Below are 27,702 nucleotides of genomic sequence, written 5' to 3'. Positions count from 1 at the left end.
GAAAGGCAAACCACAGAACAGCTTGTAAAGAAGAAATCTCAGCCTTATTCACCTTTATTTTTGTGATCGGCTGCATCCATTCCAATCCACTGAGAGAGCTGTGGTCCTAACCCTTTCTTACAGAAGCTCTGCTGATGCTATTTATAGTTGTGCTGCTGCTACAGGCCCTTGTTAGCCATTGTTATGCAGCAAATGTGACCCAGGCAGCTGCTGCCCTGTGGTAGCTGTGTTTGTTTTTGGTTGTGGAAAGGGTGAGAAGGAGGTATTCTGCACTTCTCCAGAGCATGTGTGAGATAATTTAACATTGGAAGGGCAGCATATAAATTCTGCTAAACTTGATGTGACTCTGTCAAATCCACAAGCTGGAAAGCTGCTTAGGCTTCCCCAAAATCTGAGCCACTTGTTCCCATCCTTGGTGTACAATTTGTTTCTGCAAGTATTAAATGCAGAACCATATAAAACTAAGGTTCATAACACAAGGTTCTATCTGAACATACAGTGATATTGGATGATCATTTTTCTTGACTTTTTAAATTAGCTGCTTAATTTCCTCTCTGAAATCAGCTTGCTTGAGCAGGAGCAGGTTGGTACCACCATGGCGAGGGAGGTGCTGCTGCTCTCCTGCAGGGCTGAGGTTGGTTTTCTGCCTCTGCAGCAGCTGGATGCCACAGTGCCCCCAGAGCGGTGTCTGTTGATGCTCTGAGCTCAGTCTGTGCTGGGAATGCACATACAGCTCCCAACAATCCCACTCCAGCTGCTGGAATCCACCTGGGACTTCCTGCTAGCACTGATTAAAGATTAGCCCACTGGATAGATCCTGTCCTATCCCTGCTGTGTCATACACACCAGAAGAGCCAGAGCAGCTGTTATGATGGGGTGTGAGGCTGTTCTGACCCTCTGAGGCTGTTCTGACCCTCTGCCTGCCCTGGGAGGCAGTTCTGTGCCTCTGGTTGGGTGCTGAGGCAGTGAGAGGTTCCAACCAGCAGCAGGTTTGCTCTCTCTGAGCACTTGGAAGGGGACTCTTGTCCTCCTAGCTGAGAGCTGTTAACTCTGGTGAGTCCAGCTGTGCCTGGAACATGTTTCTCTGGGTTCCCTCAGTGCCAGGGGGCTGTTTGAGCTGTGAGTGCTGCTGTGTGCTTGGCTGTTTCCTGATCACTCACAGCAGGGAGAATGCTGAGCCAGCATTCTGAGGCAGAGCTGGTGAACAGGAGCTTCCAACAAAATGTCTCTATTGAGTCTTCCCATTTGCTCTAGCCACAAAGCTGCAGGAATGCTTAGCCTGGATTTTTCCATTAATGCTTCAGTTCTAGTCTTCACCAATTTTGATTGGTTTCTGTGTATGGGGAGTTGTCCTATAAACCATCTCACCCACTGCATAGGTGACCCTGATTATCCCAGAAGGGACCTCAGCTCCAAAGGTGGGGAGGAAGCTTTGTGGAGAGGGCATCAGGAAGAAATGGGTGCAAATAAATGGTAAAAACTTGTTTTATCAAGTGCCAGTAATAGCACTTTCCCCTGGTGTGAAAGTGCAAGGTGGTAATTAGGCAGACAAATTAACATTCCTCCTGAGAACCTGCAGTCTAAAAAGGGCTCTTCTTATGAAGTTCCTGTAATTAAAGATGACTTGGTGTAGTTAGATTATTCATTTCTAAGGATGTGATGTGAATGGCTAGTGCTCATCTTTGCAGACTGCTGTCTGGGTACCCAAGGGTCACAGTGTGTGTGTGGGTATCACAGCAGGAGCATCTCATCATGGAAAGCCCAGAGATCCTCTCTGTGTCACATTAATGCTCTGATGTTCAACATGTATAAATGCAGAAAACATTTTTTTGTTTTTTGCAGGTCACATTGTAAGCAAATTCAGAATTACACTTCCTTTATTTTTTCTGGTTCTTCAGCTAGGTGTCCAAAGTGCAGGTGATTCTTGCACACAAACAATGGGACAGCTGCTCTCCAGACTTGAATTTCTGGAGTCTTGCTGAAAAGTGATACTGCAGTGTGTGTATAGCCTGCAGGAGTTCAGATCCCACTGTGGTATCTGTAGGAAAAGACAGAAATCTTGGTGTGCACCTCTTCCATCTCACTTGTACAGCTCTTGGAAGAGCTTGTGGAGTTCTGTGTCCCCAGTGGGTGTTTGTGCACTGGTGGTGATGGCTTTAAGCTCAAAGTGCAATTTTCTTGACTTAAATAAGTGGGTTTCTTAAAACTTACTAAAACTATTGAGTAGCCAAGTGGCTTTTAAAGTGCAGTGTTGAATAGCAGGAGCAACTTTTTATATGGGCTGTAAGACTATGATAGATTAATTTTTAAAGATTTTATTCAAAAATATGGGTGAGAAGGAAAGCAGAGGAGAGCTGGGGGTAGTGAAAGTGACGGGAGACTGACCAAGGTAGGTTTGGGAGGAGGAATTGTGGATGGGACAGTTTGGATTTGGGAGGAGGAATTGAGGATTGGACAATAGGGATTTGGGAGGAGAGAGGGGTGTGTGCACTCAAAGGGGAGTGCAACAGAAGCAAGACTGGCAGAAATAGGCATGACTTTCCTATGGAAGCACTGAAAATGTGTTGGAGTCTCTCCTAGAGGGTGCCAGGGTAGAGAAGAGCTGTGTCATTCAGGAATGCTGTCCTTGCATCCAGGCTGTGTGACAGAAATGCCTCCATTGGGTGATGATTTTGTCCTCCTGTGCTGGGAGATGGATCTGCTCTGCCTTAGGCCACTGTGCCTCCCAGGGTTCGTGCAAGAAGCCTTGTGATTTATCATGACCTCAAGGACTTATGCTGCTGGGTTAAGATGAGTTGATCTATTTTTATTTTAAAAGAATGCTCTTAAATAGAAGGAGCCCCTCTGTTTCCCTTTAATCATATAAAAGGTAGTTAAAAACTAGTGTAAATCCTTAAATCTGCTTTAAACAATAGCAACTCATATCAGTGTGTGTGGGCAGGGATTTGGAACAACTATTGGATTTAGATGAAGCCAAATGCAAACAAAGCTCAGCAGCAGCAGTTCCCCCCTGGCTGCCCTTCAGCTCTGCCCCCAGCCCAGATTTGTGGGATGGGTTCCTTCCCTCTCTACCCTGATAGGAAGGGGAAAAGCCATAAAACTGCTCCTGGGGGAAGGACTGGCTGTGTAAGTGGTCCTTGCCAGCTCAGGGTGGGAATGCAGAGCTGGCTTTTGCAGGGCAGGGATGGAATAATTAACACTTCATGTGTAATTTGCAGTGAATGTGTGAGTCTCATGTCTAGAGGAGTTTATTATTGGATTGAATGGCTTTTATCCCAATTGTTGTGCTGTGGGGTTTGCTTTCATGAGCAGTGGCTGTGCCTGGAGGGGCAGGGCAGTGGGAGCTGTGGTTTTTACTGGGCAGGATGGGAAACCTATGGAAAAGTCACTTGTTTGTATTGCCAGCACTTCATCCTGGTACCTGTGAGCGACCTGGCTGCTCTCTGCAGCATCCCCAAGGATTCTGCTGCTATTTCAGAGTGCTGTTTCTGAGTCTTTCCCACCAAAACTGTGCTGCTGTGCTGGGAATACTGAGAGCCAAGCAGCAGATTTTGGGCACTTACCAAGTCTTTGCTGAAAGAATAGGCTTCTAGTAGCTGTAAACAGGCTGAATAGAAATTGCTCGCTAATTAAAGGGGTCAGATCTGCCTATTCAATGTCCAGAATGTTCTGGAGCTTATTTGGTGCCTATGGTAGAAACAACTGCAAAGGTTTTCTGCAGCTCAGGAGGCTGAAAAGGTCTGTGTGAATTTCTTTGCTCTGATAAGACAAGGAGAAATCCAAGCCATGGTTTTGTAATTTTTGTGATGGGGTGCTGAGTTGCCTTATCCTGGGCATAGCTCTGCATTTGTAATCTCTGTGCTTCAGGGGGAGGGGGGAGCGTGTCTTTTTTATCCCTTCCACCCCCGTGCACCCCAGGCATGTGTTATCAAGCTCTGATAATAGCTGCAACCAGAGGAATGCAGAGGGCTTTTCTCTCTTGAGTTATCAGCATAATTTGCATTAGGAAAATGTTGGAGGAGTGGTGTTCCTGAAGAAAGAGGCCCATTTCTTTTATTAATGCTGAATATTTAGTCACAGAGTTACATAGAAGAGTCTTGTTGCCTCTCTTTCTGTTTATGAAGGCTGTCCCTTGTCCTTAGAAGACTCCTTGGTTTTTATGGGCCAAGCTCTTTATAATTTATGGAGATTCAATTGCTGGAAAAAGCATGAGGCTGACACAGATTTTCCTGGTGGATCTGCTTCCAGATCATGAACTTTGCTTCTATTTCTTGTCACATACGAGGAGAAATGTGACCAGGTGAACTGCATTGCTCTGCTCACTCTTTTGAAGCAGAACCCAGGAATGGATGTGTCTTTCTGCAGGAGAGGAGCAAGAGCAGGAGCAGTACACAAAGGTGTTGTGGAGGAACTAAATGTTTCATCCAGAATGAGTTTAGATTTACGACAGGATCATCACCTCCTCCTTCCTCTGCACTGCCACAAACACAACCTTGGTGTCTTGAGAACCTTCCTACAAAAGGTCCTGGGTGCTCTCAAGCTAAATATAACATGGGAACAGAAAAACTGTGTCTTGGTAAGGTTTGTTTGCCCTGAGTGATCCCTTCACAAGTTTAGTTGTGTGATCCCTTCACAAGTTCTTTCCTCCTCTATTATTAGGAAATATGAGCTTGGGCAGAGGAACTGTGAGTTCCTGCCGTGATCTCTTCATAGGAGAGGTATTGCTGACTTGCATGAGATAATCCTCTGGTTGCAACTCATTTACAGGATCTTCCTCCTTTAAGTGAGGCTTAAGCTAATATGGTTTACTTCATAATTGGGGCAGACTGATATGTGTGGACAATTATAGAAAATCAGCTGATAGGTGGTAATTTGCTAAGCAGCTGGAGTTGAATTGTGTCTGCAAGCTTGAAATTTGCTTGCTTTAAAAATAAATAAGCCTTTGTCCCAGTAAGTTATTATGCCTCCCTTCCCAGTACTCTAAATCAGTGTGACACAAATGTTTCTAATGGGAAGATAAATCAAGATAATGTTCATAGATATTTCACAGGGTAGAGAAGAGGGCATGGAAAATGTATGTGGAGGAACCACCACCATGGGCAAGCAGTCAAAGCAAGCTCTTTGTGTCCTGCTTTAAAAAAGTGTAACAAAATTTCATGTCCAGAGAAGGCATCTAGCACAGCAATGGCAGCTCTCACAGGAGCCACTGGCTGGATTTCTGGTTCTGAGCTCCCAAACAGCAATCTAACAGATTTTAATTATTTTACCATAAATGAAATATGCTTGTTATGTTCTGCTCTTGGCCCTGTGGGTGCTGCATGGAGAGCTGCTGGCTGTGAATATTCACAGGTGCAAACTGAGCAACAGCACGACCGCAGCTCCCTGCGGGAGGGAGCGCCTTCCTTTGGTGGGAGGTGACTCTGCAGCCATCAGCCCTGTGTTACCCACTTGCCTTTCAGCTTTACCTCTGCCCTTTGGTGCTTTTCTTCCTCTGCAGTGCTGGAATTGCTGTGGGATTCTACGGGAATGGGGAGACCAGCGACGGCATCCACCGGCTGACGTACTCGCTGCGCCACGCCAACCGCACCGTGGCCGGCGTGCAGGACAGGGTGAGTGAGCACCCCAAAAACGGGCCTGGGGCAAGGACCAGCCTCACTCAGCACCTCTCCTCCTGAATCTGGCTGTGCCTGAGTCTCTTCCTGTTTTCTCTCATTATCTGGGCTCGGAGTTTGTGCTAAAATTTCCATTAGTGGCGGGGTGATTTCTTCCGCTCGTCTAAAAATAACCAAGCGAATGCGGCTTGTGGAGTGAAGTCTTCTCTTTGCTAGGCTGAAAACCAGCTTGTGATCAGCTCTCTCCTCCACACCCAGGAGAGGGGGCAGGCCAAAGCAGACAAATCTTAGTAAAATGTAGCATTTGAGTACCACTGGTTGTTCCTGTGCTGTCTCTAATCTCATGGTATCATACTGCAGCCCTGATGTAGAATGTGTGCATGTGGTAAGGCTCAGCTGAGGTACCATCACTGCAAACAATCTCCCTTAGAGATGCTTTTAAGTTGCTTTTGAGGGGTAAGCAGTCTGAGCCTCTTAAGACAGAGGGCTGGTAATCTGGAAGCTGTCCATGTCTTGCTAGGAAGAATGAATTCCCTTTTATTTCCTTGGCTTCCTGTACTGTAATTTTTGTTTTTTAAATTTGTTGTAGGTACTGGACACTGCAGTGGCCCTGAACCAAACAGTGGAACCAAACTTGCTCGTCCTGGAGGAGATGTTCAAGAAGCAGACAGACTACCTGCAAATTGTCCAGAAACTGCAAAGTCTCTTGGATAATCTGGTCAGGCAAACAACTGAGATCCCCTTCTGGAAGAATGACGAGCTGTCTCTGGAGGAGCTGGCAATTCAGATTGACCTCTATGACTGGTACAGGTGTGTAGCATGCTGCACTGTAGTGGTTGTAACATCTGCTTTGGCCTGTTTTGCAAAAATTATGTGCATGTTCTGGGTGGCTGAGTCAAAGGCTCTGTTTATTGCTGCAGGTGCTCTTGGCCCACAGAGCTGATTTGTTTATTATAGCCGGACTGCATTCAGTTTAAATCAAAATGCACAGCTTTTTTTCCTTAAGTGTCTTTATTACCAACTGATGAGAAGTTCATTCTCAACATACAAAATCTGTAGTTTGTGTTCTAGCACTGGGGAAAAAAACAGCCCCAGGTATAGGTTCTTCTCTGTCCTAATAAATGCATAAGGAATGCATTAAATAGAGTAGGAAATGGCACTAGTTCTGTAAGTTAATTCCACAGCCTAACATTCCTTTTTATTAAACATATTAAATAAGATATTGCATCAGTTGTATCCCACAAAAGAAAATCTCTATCCAAACATGTGGAATAAATAACTGAAACATTTCCTGACAAATATCTAGGAAGTTCAAGAAGCTGCAATGCCTTTTCTTCCTCTGATGATGACCAGTGCATTTAACATCACAGTACAAAACACTGTCAGTGACATTTCTCAACAACTGTTTGTGCTGTGTTGTGTAAATGCTTTTACCTCTCTCAACTTCCAATCCCACAAATACCCAGAGCTCTCTGAAGATTAATCTTTGGAGGAGGTGGTTTTGGGGAAGAGAAGGACTGTGTTTTCCCCAGAAGTCACAACAGCTTCTTGATCTGTGTATTTTGCAGTTTTCCTTTGCAGACTGTGTTTTTGTTTGCTGCAGGTGGCTGGGATACCTGGGCCTGCTCCTGTTCAATGTCCTGATATGTTTGCTGGTGCTCTTTGGGCTCATTAGAAACTCCAGGGCCATTCTTATGGGGTAAGTCTTGATCTGGGGACAGGGCACAAGGAAAGTCAGCTGAAAGCAAGTGCCTGCTAGTGGGAACCTCTACCTGTTGTCAGCTGATATCAAGGACTTCTGAAACTGAGCATCTTACATTTGCTCTGAGTAGAGAGACATTGTAGAGTGTAGCTGTGTGGAAATAGGGCTTCACACAGGAGATGTTCACAGGAAGGTTCCTGAGCCATACAATCACAGGTGAGGAGCCCATCCAGGCTGTCTGCTTTCCACTGGGTGGCCTTGAAAGCCTCCATTTGCTGGGAGATAATAATGTGAACGTCCTTCCTTAAAATGACAGGCTTTGAAAATCCCCCCTTAATTCTCTGCAGTTGGGAAGGCATTTGTTAATTGATGATAAGCATTGCATGTGCCTACACAACCTGCAGCAGTGCCTTCTGTGTCTCTATCTGCTCTTGTTACCTGGGGCTGTCACACCTGAGGAAACATTAAACTGAGAACAAGCCATGGTTTGCACAGTGATGAGAAGGAGTCTTGTTGCCATGGCACTGCAATGTTAATGCATGTCTGTTGCTCAAAAGCACTGAAAATGCCCCATTACAGGAAAAATCTCTTCCTCTCCTTTTCTTGTAGCTTGGCACATTTGGCAAAGAGCCTGGTATCATAAACACAGTGACAGTTTGATTACTGACATGGCCAAGGGTTTCTCCTGGTTCGTGGTGGTGCCATTAATAATTGGAACATGGATCCAGATTTATTCTTCACCAGATGATTTCATACCTGGCAGGTTATACAGACAAAAGTCCAAGTGGATGCACAGATGGCAGACCCAGGGCTTAAATTAGAATCTCATTCCCTGTTAGCCAGAAGTTCATATTAAGGCATTCCCTAAAGGGAGCACATGGCATAAAGAAACAAGTGTATCACAGCCAGGCAAGATGGTGAAATGCCAGTTTTAGATCCTTTAGCCAAGCAATCAATTGCTGACCCAGTCATCTTCATTTAAAGTAAAACAACAAATGTGTCTTATTGATTAACATGCTCAGCTGGAGGCACCAAGCTGTGTTGTCCTTATGTCATAAACCCACAGAACCTTGCTGATCCATGACTGATAATTTTTGCATCCATTTGGAAAAGGCATAGCAAAGTCTTTAGTGTCTCATTTCAGAGTGCAGCGCAGATGTCAGTCTGGTGAAACTCCCTTACTTCTGCAAGATGAGGCATAGATCCATTCACAGAACAGGGATTATTTGGAATTAAAATAAGTTAGTAAAGTGAGGGATGGTTTGTTTATTTATTTTTTTTTAATGGAGACCCATAGATTTACTTTTTTAAAGCTCTAGTATTCAGTGAGACAAATGTAGCAGAAAAAAGATGTCCCTTCCTCCCAGAGATGGTTGTACTAGGTTTGAATAAAGAATGTCTTGGTTATGAACAGGTTTTTGTATTGTTCAGGGTGTGGGTGGGAAGGGATCTACTTATGTTTCAAAGCTTGAGGGAAAAAGCATCCCTAAGAGAGCAGGCCAGTGTCTCTTTACTTTGAAGATAGAGAGAGATAAAATGAAACAGCTTATTAGTCTGCAGCCCTGTACCTGAGGGAGTTGAGGAGCATTATAGCCTAAATATCTCTACCATTCATGCTGACAGCAAGGGTGAAGAGCTAATGTGCTGGTTGGGAAGTGCAAATGCCTTTTCCATGAGTGTGTGCTCCTGAATGTCACTGAGAGCACTGCTCTGCCATCCCTGTGCCTTGTGGCTGCTTGGCAGCAGACACATCCCTGGATTTCTGTCACTAATGAGGTCCAGCTGTCAGAACAGAGCTTCAAATCTGCAGAGATGGACTCACATGGCAGTGGGGGGCACCTGAACTGCAGCTCCAAGCTGTTTGCCTGCAGGTGACTTTCTCTCCTGGAGCTGTGTGGGATGCTTGGTGCTGTTCAGGTGCACCAGCCTGGAGCCAAGGTCTCCTAACAGGGGCTGTGTTCCCTCCCTCCATCTGTAGCCATGTGGTACTTACACCAAACAACCTCATTTATTGCAGGCACGGGAGAGATTTCTCCAGTTTTGCATCAGTATGGTTTTGTGGGGTTTTCTCTATTTAGCAAATATTTCTTTGGCTATCCTTGGACCTGGAAAGTGAAGTCTAGAATGGGAACAGTGAAATGATGGGACTGTAGTGAACCTCCTGCCAATCTGCCTCCCCTACAGCCCCCTCTGAGGCTTTGTGCCTTTGGTTTCCCTGCTAGAAGCAGAACAATACTTTCCTTCCCTACTTCTCCCTTCCCCTGCAGCTCTAGGGCAGGTAATGCAGTAACCAACAGCTGGATATGAACAGCTCTGGGTGCTGCTGTCCATGACATCTAAAATAGGATTGTTTATGTGAGCATACAGTCAGTGGGTGATCATTTCTTGGGTTTGGTAATTTCTTTGGACTCCAAATAATACATCTTGTGAAAAGAACTGCTTGAAATCAGAGCTGCTACATCTGCCATCTGTCTGTCTCCCACAGGGTGTGCTTGCTTGGGGTGTTTGCCCTGATTGTCAGCTGGGGATCCCTGGGCCTGGAGCTGGCTGTTGCTGTGGTGAGTGGCTGACATCCAAATCCCAGTCACCCTTTGCTGCAGGTTTAGCAGACACCAGATTAATGTTGTGCAGTGCCTGTTTTACAGCATCTCCTGATCTAAGTAACTGTCCTAGCCATTTCCATCTGGGAGAAGTGCAGAGCTGCTCCTTCTCCATGGTGTGAGAGTCCAGCACTGCTGTGGTTGTGTAAAGCAGTGCTGCTGGGGATGAGAGACCTCAGCACCTGAAAACCCCCTAGAACAGAAAATTCCCTGATGTTAACCTGGCCCAACTGCTCTTTGATGCTGATGTGTTTGATATTCCTTTTGTCTTCCATCTCTCCAGGGCTCCAGTGACTTCTGTATCAACCCTGATGCTTATGTCTCCAAAGTGGTTGAAGAGAATGCAGTGCTCAGTACTGGTGAGTGCTGGGATAGCTCTGGCATGGGGTTCTGCAGCTCCAGCTGTCACACAGGAGCATGGCAGTGACTGAGAATTTTAGGCTGTGTTTGAAACAGAGCAGCTGGCATACAGTGGGAAACCAAATTTGTGGAGCTCATTTATGGAAAAAACAGCATTCTGGTCAGAAGTGTGCATGTATGCATCAGAACCACCTTCAGAACCTTTCTCCTGCCTTCACCTTTAGGTGGAAATCACTGATAAAATGGAATAACAGAAGTCCCCAGATTAGTGGATTATTTTGCTTTAAATGCAGCACTCTTCAGGCTTGTTCTTCTCTCTAAGTCACAGAACTGTGGCAGTAGCAGTGTGCAGTTTGAGTTATCATTTTTAAAAATGATAACTCAAAAAAACTTGCTCTCAGGTCTGTATTCCTGAATCTAGCCATTCCTATTTTTATATCTGTTATCAACAGTTTATATATAATTTTTTTCTCTTAATGGCGCCTGTGAATAGTAGCCTCTTTGAAGGGTAAGTGAATGGAAACAGCCACAAAGAAGTCTGAATTTCCCTTTCCATTATAAATGCAGTATTTTGACTTCTATGTGTATCCTGTTCCACTTGAAGCATGTGCCTGCACCTCAGAGGCTTCCAGCTGAAGCACTGATGTATTTGGGGCTTGTTGCTCCGAATTTAGACTGAAGTGGTTGCTGAGGTGAGAGGTGCCTCCAATTTGAACCTCAGTGGGGCAAAGATGGCATTCAGAACCATGGCTTAACAAAAAGGTGATTGGGTGCCTGCCAGCAGAGATACACTGAGTGCTGAAAAGAAAAAGTATTTTTAGGACTGAGTTGGCTGCTTAGTTTACAAAGTTAACTTTTTTTCCCCTGTCTTCTCTTCTCCAGTAGTTCCTTTATGTAGTTCTGTGTATGATAAAACACAAATAGGAAAAGACACTGATTTGTGAAAGGAGTGACTTGTTTTTTTCTGGTTCTTATTTGGTGGAACTAGAGAACTTTTGCTGTGTGTGGAGAGGGTCTGTGCTCAGCCAAGTGCTGTCTCTTAATGTGCAGCTGGTAGGAAATTTGGTATGGAGCTATGGCTGAGGATTCAGGCATTGGAAACAGTAAAAAACATAAATGTCTGGAGGCAGAATGTAGTATAAAAGGATATGTACAGGTTGATCTTACAACCCTACAACTTATTTTTGGAGTGTCTTATTTATTGATTTTGTGGGAAGGGTAGAGCCAGGCAGCTCTCTTGGCAGCAAAGAAAGGTAGTGAGGGAAGAGAATGAGTGTTTAGCATGAGATGAAAATCCTCTTTGGCTGTGAAGGTGACAAGGATGTGGCTTCAGGTGCCAGGCTGCTTTCCTGGCTCTTCAAGAGGCAAGTGGGTCAGTGAGGCCAAGGGGAAATGTGTGATGCTCCTGCCAGCTGTGAGCTGTGATAATTTGGTAACCCAGATTAGCTCTGGGGTTTGGTAACAATCAGATTGACCCTGGGGAACCACAGAAAGGCCCCTTTGTGCTGCTTCTCCATTTCAGCTGTGCTTGTGTGCTGGGCTCCTGTGGGTTTCCATTGATCAGGATCAATGCTCATTGGGAGGCTCACAGGCAGTGCAGGGCTGGCATTCCATCCCTGCTCCTGCATTCCCCAGCAGGGACAGTTGGCTGCCCCAGGGAACACAGGCTCTGCTCCTGCAGCAGCACCATGGAACAGTTGTTAGAGCTCCTTAAATAACAGTGAATGGCTCTGAGGGAAATGGGGAGGAGCAGGAAGGCAGGTGCTGCCACAGGCCTGGGTTGGAAGGGTGGCCCCTCCATGGGGGCTGAATCTGCCAGTGATGCCTCAGGTTTCAGCTTTTCTATTTTTCAGATTCTGGGCTGCTTTAGTGTGTGGGTCTGGGCTTCATATGAGGGATGGTGAGCTCTCTGCACAGAGCAGGGAGACAAAACAATTCCTGCTCTAGCTGGGGACCAAGGACAAATGATCCAAATCTCAAGCCCAAGAGCATAAACAATGTGGACTGAAGTTTGGTTGTGCTGGGTCAATTTTTCTCTTTAATCACTACTTTTAGTTGCTGTTGTTACATACAATGTATTCTAAGGCTCTCCATGCTCTGAAATTCAGACTGGGACTGAGTCATCAATATTTGCTGGTGGTGGTTGTAATTTTCACAGAAAAATAACTCAGTTGAATACTGAGCAACTAGTATGTTAATATTCTTGTTTATGTATTAATTACTGTTTTTCAAATCTAAGTGAAATTAATGGAGCTGAGAATAATCTGATTAAGTGCATTATTACTGTCATGTTTTTAGCTAGAGAAGAGATGTTCTTGTTTTGCAGATAAAATGTATTGCATTAAAAAATGATGGGGGGAGAAAAGGGAGGCAAAGAACTTTAATGCAGGGTTTTGAGAGAAGCAAATACTTAAATAATTTTGCAGAAGAGGCTGATGTATGTGCCTAACTCACCTTATATTCATTAACTGAGATAAAACCAATGGAACTGAACAGTGCCCATATAATCAACTCCTGCTGCTAGTAAAAAGACTTGGTGCAGCCAAGATGTTCATTTTCAAAGCAGGAGGCCATCTTCTAGTCCCATTCTTTTTCACTGATATTATGTTATTATCAGATGACTTGTTGCATAAAATTAAGTAAAAAGGCCCAATCTGTCTAAACAACAGGAAGAGCTTTCTGCAGATTCTCTTCCCAGAAATCTGCTTGGTGAACAGACACTCCCTTCATCTGAGGGAGCTGTGAACCTCAGGGTGGAGCCTTTTAGCTGTGCTCCAGGTGGGATGCTGAGGCTGAGCTGCTCAGATGAGAGCAGGAAGGGTCCTTGCTGTGCCCACCCTCCCAACTGGCCTCCACTGGTGCAATCTCACAAGTGCAGAGCTGAATCAAAGGACTGACACCATCAGCACCTCTGTTTCTCTAGAAGAGATCAGGACAAAGCCTCAGATGGGGCAGTGGGCTCTGCACAGCCATTACCTGAGCCCAGAGAATTGGGATCTTTCACTGCAGGACAGAGTTTGCCCAAAGCAGGGCTCTAGAGAGTCCTGCTGAGCTGATGTTGGCATTGAGAAGCTCTTTTCCTGCCTGCTGTTGTTGGACTCCTGATGAGCAGAAAGCTTTGAATGGAGGGTAAATGGGAGAGTTGCAAGCTCTTTGCTTTTACCCATATGAGAATAGGATGCATCAGAGAAATTCAATATTGTTCAGACACCTCCCTTTACTGTCAGATTGGTGCCTTGGGGAAACAAAACTCCTGGTGGAGAACCTTACCTGGGCAAGGAGCTCCAGCCAAAAGAGCTGCCTTGCTTTGACACCACAGGTGCTGTCTCTGGTGATTGAACCCTCAGAGACAGCCTCATCTGGGTGTGTGGCTAAAATGAGCCCTGCTAAGAGAATGTTCCATTAGAGATGAAGAAGAGCTTGGAAAAGCTGTTCTAGGTGTGAGGGGTTTTTTTTGAGCTAGGATCTTTTTTTCTCATTGCTCTCTCCAGATCTAACTGCTTTTTGGCAGGTGCATAATGCCATTTTTGCATTTTGGCTGGGCTTTGAAGTGAGTAGTAGGTCTCCATGGTTGCAGAAGCAGTAAGTTGTTCTAGCAGCTGAAGCTGTCTTTAGTAGGAAGCTCTTCTTTCCTTTCTAGGAAAAACAGATTCTGCAAATAAAAAGCATTTTAGGTAGTTTCCCTTCCTTGCCTTCTGCTCCCACAATGCCTGTGCACCAGGGGTGAGTCAGGAGGATTGCTGCTAGCTACAGCAGGCATGGGCAGCTGCAGATGTGACCCTGCCTAACCCTTCTGCTATGAGCTAGATTGCCTAAAGGCCAGCTTCAAAACTCAGATCAACCTTTAGGAATTTTCCTTGAGAGGAAAATGCACCAGAAAGATAATTATAGAAAGAAACTGCCTGGAGCTGTTAGCAAAGTGCAAAGGATGGATTAGTGTAGCTGCTTTCTGGTCAGAAATAGGAGATTTGGTGATGTACAGGATAGCCTCCCCCAGGTTTAAAACAGGTGCAGGTGCTTCTTGCTTCTTCCTCTTTTCCTGGTGGCATTGGGGCAGGGGACATGGTCTTCTTAATTTCCAGGCTTTGCAGTACAGGATCATTTGAAATCATCCTCTCTGCCTGTTGTAGCCGTAGATTTAAAGCAGCACAGCCTGGGTTCAGTGCAGGGCAAAGCTGCTCCTGCTGGCTGAGCCATTTTGGGAAGCACGTTTTATGTGGAATGTCACACTTGTCAGCAGCAAAGCCAGTGCTACCACAGTGAATCCTGGCTGATCTGCCTTCCAGGGTGAAGCAAGGCAAGCATTTATTTCACTGTACTGCTTTTTGCTTCACTTGTAACCAGCAATCTTTATCCTGAGTTTACAAGCTGCAAACTATGATATCAGGAGCTCTCATCTCTAATCTGCCCACCAGGGACAATCCAGAAGGCCCTCAAGAAACATTTCTAGAGCTCTGCATTAGCAGTATGTCATGCAATTTATTGCACTTAAAAAGGCAATGTAAACTTGATACCACTGTGGGAGCTTAGGAGAAACTTTTTAGTGGTTTGTTGGTTTAAAATAAAGAGGTGACAAGATCACAACTCCTCTGGGTCACCATGTGTGATGCTGTGGGTGGCTGTTGCTGTTCTCTCAGTGCAGGTGTGTTTTAATCCTTTTTCACACAGCCATTGTGTGTGATTTATGAGCCAGGCAGGAACAGCCCTTTCTTTCCTTGGACAGTCACTCGTGTGGCGTGCCCAAAGAGAGGCACAAAGCAGCTCTTGCTGCCCTCCTGTCTGCCCACAATTTGCTAATTGCTGTTTAGAGGCTTGGCTGGGGAGGTGTGAGCTGTCCAAAGAAAGAGTCAGTGGGAGGGGGATGGAGCAGCTGGCAGAGCTGCCCCAGAGCAGGCTGATGAATTATAAATAACAGCTGTCAGCTTGCATTGCCAGCACACAGGGGCTGACAGGCTGTGCTGGAGCACTCCTCTCCAGCAGGCTGCCTTGCCCAAAGGTGCATGAAATATTGATGGCAAGCATGGCAGAGGCAGGATGCAGGCAGGTCTGCTTCCTTCACAGCCCTGCTTGTTTCTGGTTGTGCCTTTTACTGATTTCTGAGTTGGGAATCATCAGAATAGCTGTGCAGCCTGGAATATGCATTACTGAAAGGCACAGACAGAAGAATAAAAAGAACAGAGGAAAGGATGCTGGTGGAGGGGGGGATGCAGAGGGTTTGTGTGTTTTAGGGCTTTTGTAGTCTTTACCATGCCAACATCACCCTTGATTTTGCTGAGCTGGCATGCTCATATTCATCTGAAGAGGAACTGTAAATGTTTGAGGAATAATCTAAAGGTTTTTTGATGATCAAGTCTTTCAGAGCTTCCTTTCTTGATAACATTATTGAGGATGGCAGGGGGAAGCCTGGCATTTGCAATTTGTGTGTGCTGGCAGGTGATGTAATGTTGTAGAGGGCTCATGAGGGCACCAGGCTGGTTTGAATGAAGAGGAACACAGCTGTGTCTTCAAGGCTGGAAACAAATGATGTTGTTAGCAGAGCACAGTAACAATCTTATCTGGAGTTTATGAGTATGTCTCAATGTACTGTAGTTGAACTTGCCCTAGACTGATGTCTTGTCTTGGGTTTATGTGATGGATAGTGCCAACTGCTGAACAAAACTTTCTCTGTGTTCCATCTCACTTTGAGTGGAGCTGGGGTGATGTTTCTGGCCTTTCTCCTCTTGTGTCTTCCAGAGACTCTCCGCTATTACATGACCTGTAGTGCTGGCTACCCCAACCCCTTCCAGCAGGTGAGTGTGAGCACCCCAACTCCTTCCAGCCCTGCCTCTCCTCACCCTGCAGGGTGCAGGGGAAGTGCTCAGGTGCAGCATGCAGCCAGGTACAGGGTGTTTGCTTTAGGGAGTGCTCTGGCTGCTGGTAAAGCTTTGGCAGCTGCTTCCCAGCTGTGCAGGAGGTGGCACTGTGATTTAGGGAGGAGTTTTTTCCAACTTCATCATCACCACCTGCACAGCTTCAGATCAGGACACCCCTTAGAAGGGCCTGTGTGTAATGTGGTGAGAGCCATGGCTTTTTTGGTGGTACCTCTGTTTGCCAGGCACTTGTCTAAAGAGCAGCACCACAATTAATGCCAGGTTGGGAAACTGTCATTCCTGCTTTGAATCTCTTCTTTAAGGTTCTTTTGGGTTAAACAGTGCCAACACTCCACTCCCAAAATGCAGTTGCTTCTGTGGGTGAACGAGTGTTTTCCACAGATGCCTCTTACAAACCTTTGAACATCCAAGGGATTTATCCTAAAGTATAAATGTGAGTCATTATTCTTTTGTGTGGGGGCAGAAGAAGAGCACCTGGGCCCATTCCAAACTTTGTGCATCAGAGGCCAGAACAAGCCCACACCACCCACCATTTGGCAGACACCAGCTGCTTCCCCGTTTATATTTAGGATTTTTAAGAAATCTTGTCTTCCTCTATTTTAAAGGGTGGGGTAAGAACACTTGGGGCTGTGGTTTGATGCACCTCTGCCATCTGTTGCATTTCTGGTTGCTCTGTGTACTCCCTGACATGCTATTGCATGTGAAATTCTCATGGTGCTTTAAAGGGATGTGAAGGCTGCACCCTAAAACAAACAATTTCCACTGTTAACGTTATGTGTTTTTCATCCATCTGATTTAGTGAAAAAATCCAGCTGTGTTCTGTGGTGAGAAATTGAGTGCTTTGTGTCTTTTCTTTCTCATTCCCTTCTGTCCTAGAGCCAGCCCCAGCTGTGTGTACATTTTTTGTATATGTATTTTGTTCTTTGTTTGTGGGTTTGTGTTTTTTGGATTTTTTTTTTTCCTTTTGGCTCTTCCCTTCTCCTCTTCTCTCTGTCTGTACTTCTTCCAGTTTGCTAAAGGTCAAACTTAACCCTGTTGCAGCTGCACTCATGTCAGCTGGGACATCTTTAACCAGTACCATTCATACAGATGATGCTTCAGTATTTGGGAAATAGGATTTCAGTCTTTTCCCAGGAGATCTGTTGGTCCATGTGCCTGAGCTGCTGAAACATTGCATGTTTTGTGTTGAATAGAAGCTGTCAGGAAGTCACAAGGCTCTGGTGGAAATGCAGGACGATGTGTTGGAGCTGATGAGGTCAGCAAGCAAAGAGCACCCCACCTCCAAGGTAACTCCTCAGGTTTGCTCTCCCTGGCCTTTGGGGCTTCCCTCAGCTTTGTACAGAGCCCAGGATCAGCTCCTGCTGAGCATTCCCTTGCACTAATCACTGGTGTGTTGATTACAGGAGTATCTTACTCGGATCCAGGAGGTTTTGAACTCCACAGAGATCAACTTGCAGCAGCTGACAGCTTTGGTAGACTGTAGGAGTCTGCATTTGGTGAGTTTGGGTAGCTGGGCTTGAGCTAAGGAAGAGCAAAGGGAGTGTAGAGCCTGTGTTAGTTTGGAGTTCCAAAACTCTGGTAGAAGTTTACAACTTTTCACTTATTGATAATAGCAGAAAGGGGAATGAGAATTTGGATCAAGCTAGCTTTGAGTTTAAAGTTCAACACAGGAAGGTAAATAACATGCCTTCACACATCTACAAGCTGCAGCCATAGAGGCTTTCAGGTTTTTTGAGTATAACAAATAACTTTTTGCCTTTGCCATGGAGTGCAGTGCCTCAGAGCAGTGTAGCACAGCCTTGCTGTTGTCCTCACTGCCCCTCTAAAGGCAGAGACACAGACAGTTCATGGTTCTGTTCTTGGGCATGGGACACTGTGAGGGAGTTGAAAGGCTTAATGAAAAATACTATATCTTCAGTTGGGTGGATAAGTTTGCCTTGGCTGTTTATTTTTCCTCCTCTTAAAGTCTTACTGTGGGAGGTTGAAAATATTTCTATGTCTAAATCCAAGCTGGTCTTTGTGAGGGGAAGCAAGGGTTGGATCATTTATGAAAAACACTTGAGTCCCTGAAATTAAAATAGAAATATGCTCTAGAAAAGGGAGTGTGATGTCTCTAAGTTGTTTCAGAGAGTGTAATCTGGAGAAGGGCTTTTGAGTAAGAGCTCAATGGTAACTCTGCAGTGATCCAGAAACTCTGCTCCTTTGCCTCTGCAGGATTACATCCAGGCTCTGACAGGATTCTGCTATGATGGAGTGGAAGGCCTCATCTACCTGGTTCTCTTCTCCTTTGTCACAGCCCTCATGTTCAGCTCCATTGTCTGCAGCGTCCCACACACTTGGCAGCAGAAGAGGTACAGAGAGGGTTGAGATCCTGTAGCACTGTGGAGCTCTTTCCCAGTGAAGCCTGGCTGCTGGATTTGGGCCCATGAGCATATGGAGCTCATTCCCACATGATCCCAGGGGTGAGAGGGATGAGGCTTTATAAGCAGAGGTCTAACAGAAAAAGAAAGGTTGTGTTTTGCTCTGGCTGTGGTTGATACTAACATCTGAACCTTATTGCACTGGAATACTCTGTGTGCAGAGCATTCAGTACACTGCAGGACTGTGAGTCAAGTCAGATGAATGATTATAGCTGTAACATAGAGGTAATGCTTGAACTATTGCTCTCTATATAAAATTCTTACTCTCTTACATTGTCTTGAGGCATTTGTTCTACTGTGGGGAAGAGAATTGGAATAAGAAGCAGTTTACACTTGCCTTTGTAGCTTTGCTCATGCTGAGGTGACTGACTTGCATAGATGACAGAAACCAGGAACTGTTTCTTTGTCAACAACATGGGCAGGTGAGGCATTGCAAATTGGAGCTGGTATTAATGATGATAACCAGATTAATCAGTAAGTCTTTAGCAAACCTTTGCTTTACTGGCTGGCTGCTGCACCACAGGCAGCTGTTAAAATGCCACTGAGTTTTCTACTCTTGCAGAACAGCAAGAGGCTGCAGCAAACTCTCTTCTGTGGTCCTGATTTTTGTGGAAAAACAGAAGGCCCTGAACAACAGCAGGGAGCCAGAGCTGGCCCAGCCACAGAAGTGGCTTTAGGAGATGTCAGAACAGCCCCTGAGACTATGGCTGTGTCCTCACCTTTTTCACAGCTGCAGAGCCCTTACCACAAAGAGCAGGCTGTTGGAAGGAGAAAGGTTTGGTGGCATCTCCTGTGCTGCCTCCCCTGTGGGCCCCTGCCCTGCCAGCCCCAGCAGGCTCAGGCTGCTGCTGTGAGCTGAGGGGCTCCCTCTGCATTCCATGGAGCACCGTTGGTGCCCCAGGCTCCCTCTGGGAAGTGGAGGATGTCGTGGTTTATTGCCTGTGAGGGACTGTGCAGGCTGCAATCCCTCGATCTTCAGTGCCACCGTGTGGTGCAGAAGCTGCAGGTGATGTTTGGAGGTTCTGGTGATGGCCATGCTGTGGAGAACCTTTCACTAGCTTTAAGAACAGATTAAATATATTTCAGACCATGGTGCTCCACCCCCTAATTAGGGAGTTGAAATAGCAGTGTGTATTATGTAGGAAGGGCAAGAGAATGGGAAGGCAGAGGGAACCAGCTGGCAAACAGTTCTGCTCTCCATTGATTTAGATCCTGGCATTTTTGAGAAGATAAAGCCTTTAGACACAAATTTTGCAACTTAGTCTCTGTAAAGACTTCTGTGGTTTTGCTAGAAGCTGAAGCAGACCCTTTGCCACCAGAATGGGACTTGAGAGAAGTCTACAGAGGTTTATCCTTTAGAGCTCTTTGGACCTGTCTACAGGAAATGGAAGGACACAGATTGCAGTTTTGAAGGATGTTTCTGTGGGGTGCATGGCACTACATCCCCACTGCCTCTCCTCTTTGTTGTCTGTGGGGTTTTTTAGCACTGTACATTATGGGATGTGTACCCATCCTCTGGTTGTACAGCTGGGCAGCTGCAGAGCCATGCTGAGGAGCCTGCAGGGAGGCTGGAGGGGATCACGCAGTGTGCACCTCCAGATGGGATCAGTGGGAGGGCTGAGTCACTGTGCTGTGGGCTGTGCTTCACGCTGCCACCCTGAGCCATCCCAAACGGGCACCAGCGTGGAGGATGTGGAAGATGACTGGGAGGCTCCTAGGATTGCCATGGTTTCCTGCAAACCCCACACGTGGGGTCACTGTAGGGTTCTAGGAGGAACTTTTTCTCCTTCTTGCAGAGGCTCAGATGATGATGGGGAAGAAGAATCAACTGCTCAAGGGAGCAGGCAGACACACGATAATCTGTACAGAGTGCACATGCCCAGCCTGTACAGCTGTGGCAGTAGTTATGGCAGTGAGACCAGCATCCCTGCAGCAGCACACACAGTCAGCAATGCTCCCGTCACGGAGTACATGTGAGTATGCCAGGGAAGCCTCTCCACAGGGCTCCCTCCTCATCCCTGTTGGCTCCAGTGCTGCACTTCTGACCTAGAGGTAAAAAGCAGTGAAGGATTTTGTTTTCTGATTGGCATCTTTGAAGGATTTTGTTTTCTGATTGGCATCTAATGGGAGAAGGGAATAGTGCTGCACTAGGAGGAGTTTGGTTAGACAGCATGCTCCAAAATGTGAACAGCTTTGTGCTCCAGGACTCAGGAAAATGTCTAAAGAAAAGAAGTGGGAAGGTGTTGTCTGGGCTTCTTATTACACAGTGATTCTGATCACCAGAAGACTTAATTCTTCATACAGAGCAGTCTTGCCAGAAGCCTCCTAAAATACTGAGAGCCAAGAAAAAACCTGTGGTCTCTCTCTTTCTGTAGTATTTGCAGGCACCTCTGACATCCGTTGTAGTTTGGAGCTACCTAGTCCAGGTGGGATCTTCAGAGCTTTCTCCAGAAGTGCCTAACCCTGATTACATTTGGACTACCATCAGGACCCATCTTTTTTTGGGCTGCCACATCATTTTGTTTATCCCCTTAGACGTTGTCCTCATTTTATCTCCATTTCTGCCACTTGGCAGTTCTGGTGCTGCAGGGAGGCAGATTTTCACAAGGCCCTATTTTTAAATCACTTGATGTGATTCATTGTGGGCCCTTCTGAGTAAGAATGTAAAAATAGTGCTCAATCTGAGGAAAATTATGATAGCTTTATGCCCTTATCTGAAAAAGGGGATCCATCTGGCCTGTAAGAAAAGTTTTGAAGGAGACTGACCTGACACAGTAGTTCTGGGGGTGAGGATGCTCTGCCCTGTGTCCCCACCAGAGACCCTCCCCAGAGAAGCATGGCAAGTGCCCCGTTACCATGTGTGTCTTCCTTTCCTAGGAGCCAGAATGCAAATTTCCAGAACCCCCGTTGCGAGAATACCCCGCTCATTGGCCGGGAGTCCCCACCTCCCTCAGTAAGTCTCTCTTTACTGCTCTTCTCTGCTTCAGCAGCTTTGGGGAATACACATTTGCCACTCCTGTGTACTCCCAAGGCAGCTGATTGTGCAGCCAAATACAGGATCTGGCCCATAAATGGCAGCAGCTTGAATAGACAAGCTGTGTCTCACCTGCCATGGAGAATAAAACCCTGCTATGCTGCTTTGGGCATTGCACAAGAAAAGACTAAATAAAACTCAGTCAATTAATGCTGGTAATCCTATGGGCCCAGTCCTGCCACCACTGAAGTGCATGAGTATCTTGATGGGTGACTTCAGCAGGATGATTCACTTGCATGCAGTGTACTTGCTATCTGTGCCATTGGTTCCTCAAGTTTAAAAAGAAACTTGTTCAAATTGTAAATTCAGAGTTATTGCTGAACCTCTCTCCTTAATCTGCCCTAAAGAGATGGTAGGATGAAACCTGTATTATTTTTTTGTTGAGATTTTTTTTTAAATCTTTCTTTCACAACTGTTTTACTTTCTTTGAAATCTATTTTTGTATTTAATTTCCTACGGAGGAAAAAAAGAAACTTTCATGGAAGGTTTTGGTATTTGGAGTGGCCTGATAGCCATTTCTGTATGCTGGATAAAACATGGGCTTGTCTTCATGGCTGGGTAAGAGCTAAATGAATCTTGCCCTCCTTCACTGGATCCTGTAAACCTGATTTACAGCAGAACCTGGAGAACATGCCATCCCAGTGCTCACTAACTTGGTGGTGTGATTACAGAGGATGAGTAGTAAAATGCCTAATGACCAACCAGTCTTCAGGTGTAGGTAAAGAAAACACACTCTGTGGTGCCTGGTTCAAACTGATGGGAAGGGGAGGAAGAGGAGGTTGGTGGATGAAGGAGTAGGAATTGTGGTGGAAATGAGGGCATTCCATTCATGGTTTCACTTCGAGAGGACCAGTTCATCTTGCTGTAGAGGAAGTGGAAGTGTGCAGAGTTGATCCTTGTCTCTGTCCTTGGCCAGACCTCTTCCACCCTTCCCAAAGAGGTTTCCTGCCCCGTGCTCCGATCGCGAGCTCTGGTCGCGTTATCCGCTCTCAGCACAGTCCCTGACGTGCTGCACTGCCAGAAGGGCACTGTCCCTCTGCTCCTGCCAGGGCACATGTTCCTTCCATGTCCTGCTTCCCCTTGCCCAACAGCTCTTCTGCTTCAGAGAAAGCAAATCCCCTTCCACGGGGCTGGAGTGAGGCAAGGCATTCCCTGGTTCTTCAGTAGCTGTTTGTGTCAATGCCCTGAGTGGGAATCTGAGTCTTGGGGTTTGGGAGTAGATAAAGGTTTTCTTTTCTTCAGAATAACTTGAGTTGGCAGCCATCAGTGTGGGCAGTGGGGAAGTGCAGGAGCTGGGGAGGATGAGGGAGCAGCACTGCACCTGTAGAAAAGGGAGTTTCTCCCCAGATGAGAGGAGGAACCAGGCTATGGGCTGAATGTGTTTCCTGGAGGGATGTAGTAGACAGGCAGTGGAGAGAAGAAAAATGCTTTCTATTCTCATACTGACAGGCAACAGGGAAAGGCTTTTCTGGGATTTTTGTATTTGCAGCTCTCCATAGCAGGTGGCTGAGACTGTACTGAGGCAGAAGGAATGGTAACTTTTCATAGCAAATTGTGGGAGGAGAGAGATAAAAAGGGAATACCAATGCACAGATCCCTGCCTCTTTTTGGGAGGGAGGAGAGGGAGATAGCCATCCAAGTAGGTTATGTCCAGTGGGCAGACAGAGCTGACCTATTCCATTTAGCTTTCTGTGAACAGATGGTGACAACTAAGATGTGATGATCCTGCTGCATTGTTTGTCCGTTACTTTTCCTGGCTTTTTGTTCGTTTGTTTGTGTTTTTCCTTCTCTCATTCCTTCTGATTTCTCCTTCTTGCCACAGGGATATCCCCTTAGGGTGCTAGAGCCCACCTTGTCACTGGCACACACCAGGGTTTCACTTGCTTGCACTGTGTTTTTCATGCACGTTGAGGCTGCACTCTCTTTTTCTCTCTCTTTCTTGCGTCATCACAGTTGTATTTGGCTGCCATGGACAGTAGCAGCCATATGAGCTGGCAGCTTAAGCCCTCGGACAGTGCTCGGACATACTGGTAACAGCGCCCGCAGATGGAACAGGTACTGCACCCAAGGTCCCCCTGCTCAACCCCCTCTCCACTCCCAACCGCTCCCCTCATCCCTGCACTCTTTATCCCAGGCCAGTGCCTTTTATTTCTTCACATTCCTTCCCTCTGCACCTCCCACCCCATCCCCTCCTGCCAAGGGTGAAAGTGAAAATCCGATTTTGGCTCTGGTGCAGACTCAAGGAGCAGTATCGACCTTCTGGAGGCTTCTGGTGCGCCTTGTGAGGGTTGCAGGTGCCCATGCCTCACAAAAGCCACCTCACAGCAGCTTCAGCTTGGATTCCACACCTCAGAACAGCTTGAACGCCAAGTGCTGAGTGCTGCTCAAATGTAGGAATAGCCTTGCACTTCAAAAGCAGCACAGAAGTTCTCCCATCACAAGAAGCCATTCTCTAGGAGTAAAGAGAACCAATCTAGCAGCACTTCAGTCAGGAATTCAGCTTAATTAATTCAGCTTTTGTCTTAATTCAGCTTTTGGCTCTCCTTGAGCCCTGCTGCTGTTCTGCTTGTCCTTAGTAGCCATAACACCCAAAACCATCAATACCAACCTGCCACAAGCTTGTAGCTCATTTGTAGGGTTTTTAATTTTCAACTGTCCTGAAGAGTTACTTAATTGCCTGTCAGATCTGTGGGCAGCTTTTCCTTTTATCCTTACATTTAAGGTCAAAAAGGAGCAATTTTTTAGAAAAAACCTTTCTTAAGGGTCCAGATATAATCACTAAGATCTGTTTCATTCTGTTTCAAAACCTTTACTGTTTTGTTTGTTCTGTGTGTGTCCAAATCATGCCATCCATGTCCCACAGACTCTGTGAGCAGGGCCCTCCTAGTGCCATTTCACTGTCTGCATTCCCCATGGGCTGCAGTTGCTGGTGCTCTCCAAGACAGCCAATGTTTGCTCCCTCATGACAAGGAAAGAGGAGGTACTCTGCATTTTGGGGGGGTTATTAGCTTGCTTAAATACAGGGTATGATTAGGACTACCAGACAACTCAGATGGTCTGAAGGACAGTGCTCCTTCAAGGGAACTACACATTGCCTGGAAGGTGCTGGTTCCAGTGGGAACAGGGAGCCCTTTGCTTTTGGCTGTCATATCTTGCATTCTCTTCCCAGAAATACATATCCATAAAGCTGCTGCTGTTTCTTCTTCTCTGCTTCTTCTTCTCTTCTTCTTGGCACTTCTCTCGGCCTTGCAATGGATTCCTTTCTGTTCTCTTGGTGCTTGGTCTGCATCCCTGCTGCTCCTTGCTCTCTGCCTGCCTGCCTGGGGAGGGGCTGGATGGGGTGTCCTGATGCCTCTGCCATGGTGCATGAATGCAAACAACCTTGTCTGAAGCATGGTGCCAGTACCCTTGAAAGGCTCACAGCTTTCTCCAGTCTTAAGTCTTGCTAAGACTGCTCCTGGGACTCAGCTTGTGGTGGGGTTTTCTGCTTTGCTGTTCCTGTAGGTGGTATTGTAGCAATGTTAGATGGATCTGTTCCATGAAATAAAATATTGGTGAGGGTGGGGAAATTCTAGGGCCTTCATTCTAGACTTGAAATCCCTGGGCTGGAGCATGACCTGATCCCAGTCTGCACTGTCTCCTGTTTATCTATGGTCCCACCCGAGCTTCATGTGGCTGGCTGAAGGGCTATGGAAAAGGCACTGCATTCTTTCCAGGGCTTTAAAAACAAACAAAACCAATAGAAGCTCTGTTCTTTTGACTTGAAAGACTTAAGTCCCTTTGAATTCAGAACCCACTGGCTAGAATTAGCTGTTTCCCTGCATCTTGTACCTCCCATACATAATAACACCAAACCCTCTCTGTGTTTACTGTGCTCTGGCTGTTTGAGATCAACCTTTCTGAACTTGAATCCAGAAGCTTTGGTCTTTATTGCATTACCTGAACAGCTCTGGCAGGAAATCAAAGTCAGGGTAGCTCAAGAGAAATTCACGTGGGTTTTTAACCACAAATAGTAAATGGTTTGTACTCAGTCATGGTTTCATATGGTTTCATATGGTAAGTGATCTTTCAGCATAGCTTAGTTAGCTGTGAAGTACTCATGGATTTCACAGGAGTCAGTAGAATTCATGGCCTCTAAAACTAACTGATTATTCCTTAAAATTAGGGGTTTTTTGCAGCCAATAATTCCTTTGTGCCCAGGCTATGTGTGTTAAGTGCCTAAATAACATGTGCTGGCAAACCACACCTATGAAAATTTATATCCTCAACAAGGCTGAATGTGAAGCAGAGACTTTTATTTTCTTTGGAGAAATACAAAAATAACCCTGTGTGCAATCAGCTGTGTTTGTTGGAGCTGGCTGGTAAGTGACTGAGAGCAGGAATGGGAACAAGAACTCTTTCAGGTGCCCTTCCTGGGGAAGCTGACAGTGAGGTGGAGGTATGGGGTGCAACTTGTCCTCTGTGCTGTTTTGGAAAGGGTAAATGAGGGTGTGTAGGCACATGGGTACTTCCAGTGAGCGTGCTGGAAGAATGACTGAATTGTGCATGTTCTTTAACCTTCTATGAAAGCTCCTCTTTAAAGGAAACTAAATGCAACTGTGAACCTGACAGCTGTGGAGTCCAAGCCCTCCTTGGTCTGAATTGTGCTCAAGTGCTTAGAATCACTTTTTAAAGGAGTTAAAGACATAGTGATTTTTTAAAAAACAACTAAAGACTTAATTACTTTAACCCTGGATAATATAGTTTGGTTTCATATCCAAAAGTGCCAAGTGTCTGCTGATACATCTTCATCTGCTGGCCTGTCCAGCTGTTGGGACCTGTGTGTTCCACAGCATCTTTCCTCTGCTTCCCAGCAGAGGATGCAGAGAAGGACTTGAGGAAGGACTCAGCATGTGGAGAGGGCAGTGGTGCCTGGAGGGTGATGCTGAGGCTGACCCAGGGCACTCTGACAGAGCTGTGCTGTGAGAAGTGCACAGGGGAGTGCTGGCTCTCTGCTGCCAGCTCTGTCACACCTCCCATGGTCATTAAAAATACAGTTAACACATAGAGTAACTGAACAGGGAAGAGGTACAAAGGTGCAAAAATCCTCAGTTAAGGAGAGAACATCAGCCCTAACTCTGACTACTCTGAGTCTTGTTTTGTTCCTTGTGGTGGATTTGCAGGTAGGTTTGAATGTAAAATACTCTGTGCTTGACTCTCCAGATCTTGTGTTCCTGGTTACTTTGTGTTAGTGACACTTAAACAACTGTGGGGTCTTTTCTTTTTGGAGGAAGGAGGGAATTCTTTTCAACTTCTCCCACCATGATAGGTGTACTTTGTAAATCTTTGAAATGCAATTCATCAAGTGGTCCTCTTGATTTTAATGCTTTCAAGAAAGTTTATATTGCATGTTGTGTGCTGAACCCAACTACTAGTCCAGAAAGATGCACAATAACCTTTTATTATCTGAGATTTTTTTTTTCTAAATACTTCTTACACAACTTTAGCACCTGGAAAAGTTCTCTGTTCATACTCATCTCCTATCACATGTCACTACAGAGAATGCAAATGGAAAATGAGCACTCAAATGGATTTTTCCTTCTAAGGCCCTCTTCTTATCATGAGGCTAGGCTGGTAATTTCAGCATTCCACCACCTGAAATGTGCCCTACTTACTCTGTGAGAAAGTTCTTTGACTTCTAAACCTCTCTGAGCCTGTTGGGTTATTCTCCTATGTATTAATAACACCCTAAACTTTATTTCTGAAACAGTAATCACATTTAATAAACTGTATAGATTATTGCCCTCAAAGTAGCTCAGCTTGCTATTTTCTATCTTTTGCCCTCTCACTGACAAAAAATACATCTTAGAAAGAACAGATGTACCCTTTGTCTTCTAAATATAGATGCCATTTCTGGGCCAGAGTTTTATATTAAGATCCGTGTTCTGAAAAAAAGTTTTCCAATTATGGAAGACACAAAAAGCTGAGTGTGCAAGTAAGCCACAGGTGTCTTCATCTTGTGCTGCTGGGATCAGCTGTGCCAGAGGAGCAGTTTCTCTCTTCTATTGTGCAGAGGTTCAAGCCAGGTCAGTCTTTGAAGGAAAACTGATAAAATACTGTTAATT

At 45.7% G+C, this 27,702-nt stretch overlaps 1 protein-coding gene across 1 annotated transcript in view; it reads left to right on the top strand.

The window, feature by feature from the left end:
* TTYH3 (tweety family member 3) overlaps positions 1-27,702 on the top strand; it is a 75,286-nt gene that overhangs the window by 40,788 nt on the left and 6,796 nt on the right. Inside the window, exons 3-13 of the mRNA XM_058815826.1 lie at positions 5,498-5,609; positions 6,202-6,422; positions 7,216-7,311; positions 9,800-9,872; positions 10,198-10,273; positions 16,008-16,063; positions 17,338-17,430; positions 17,548-17,640; positions 18,359-18,495; positions 20,361-20,537; positions 21,442-21,517. Of these exons, the coding sequence (XP_058671809.1) occupies positions 5,498-5,609; positions 6,202-6,422; positions 7,216-7,311; positions 9,800-9,872; positions 10,198-10,273; positions 16,008-16,063; positions 17,338-17,430; positions 17,548-17,640; positions 18,359-18,495; positions 20,361-20,537; positions 21,442-21,517 (1,210 nt within the window). The remainder of the gene's footprint in view (positions 1-5,497; positions 5,610-6,201; positions 6,423-7,215; positions 7,312-9,799; positions 9,873-10,197; positions 10,274-16,007; positions 16,064-17,337; positions 17,431-17,547; positions 17,641-18,358; positions 18,496-20,360; positions 20,538-21,441; positions 21,518-27,702) is intronic.

Source organism: Ammospiza caudacuta, chromosome 17 (genome assembly GCF_027887145.1).
Source record: "Ammospiza caudacuta isolate bAmmCau1 chromosome 17, bAmmCau1.pri, whole genome shotgun sequence".
In the NCBI taxonomy this organism is placed as follows: Eukaryota; Metazoa; Chordata; class Aves; order Passeriformes; family Passerellidae; genus Ammospiza; species Ammospiza caudacuta.
The sequence above is the reverse complement of the archived record's forward strand: the minus strand, read 5'-3'. Positions and strand labels throughout refer to the sequence as shown.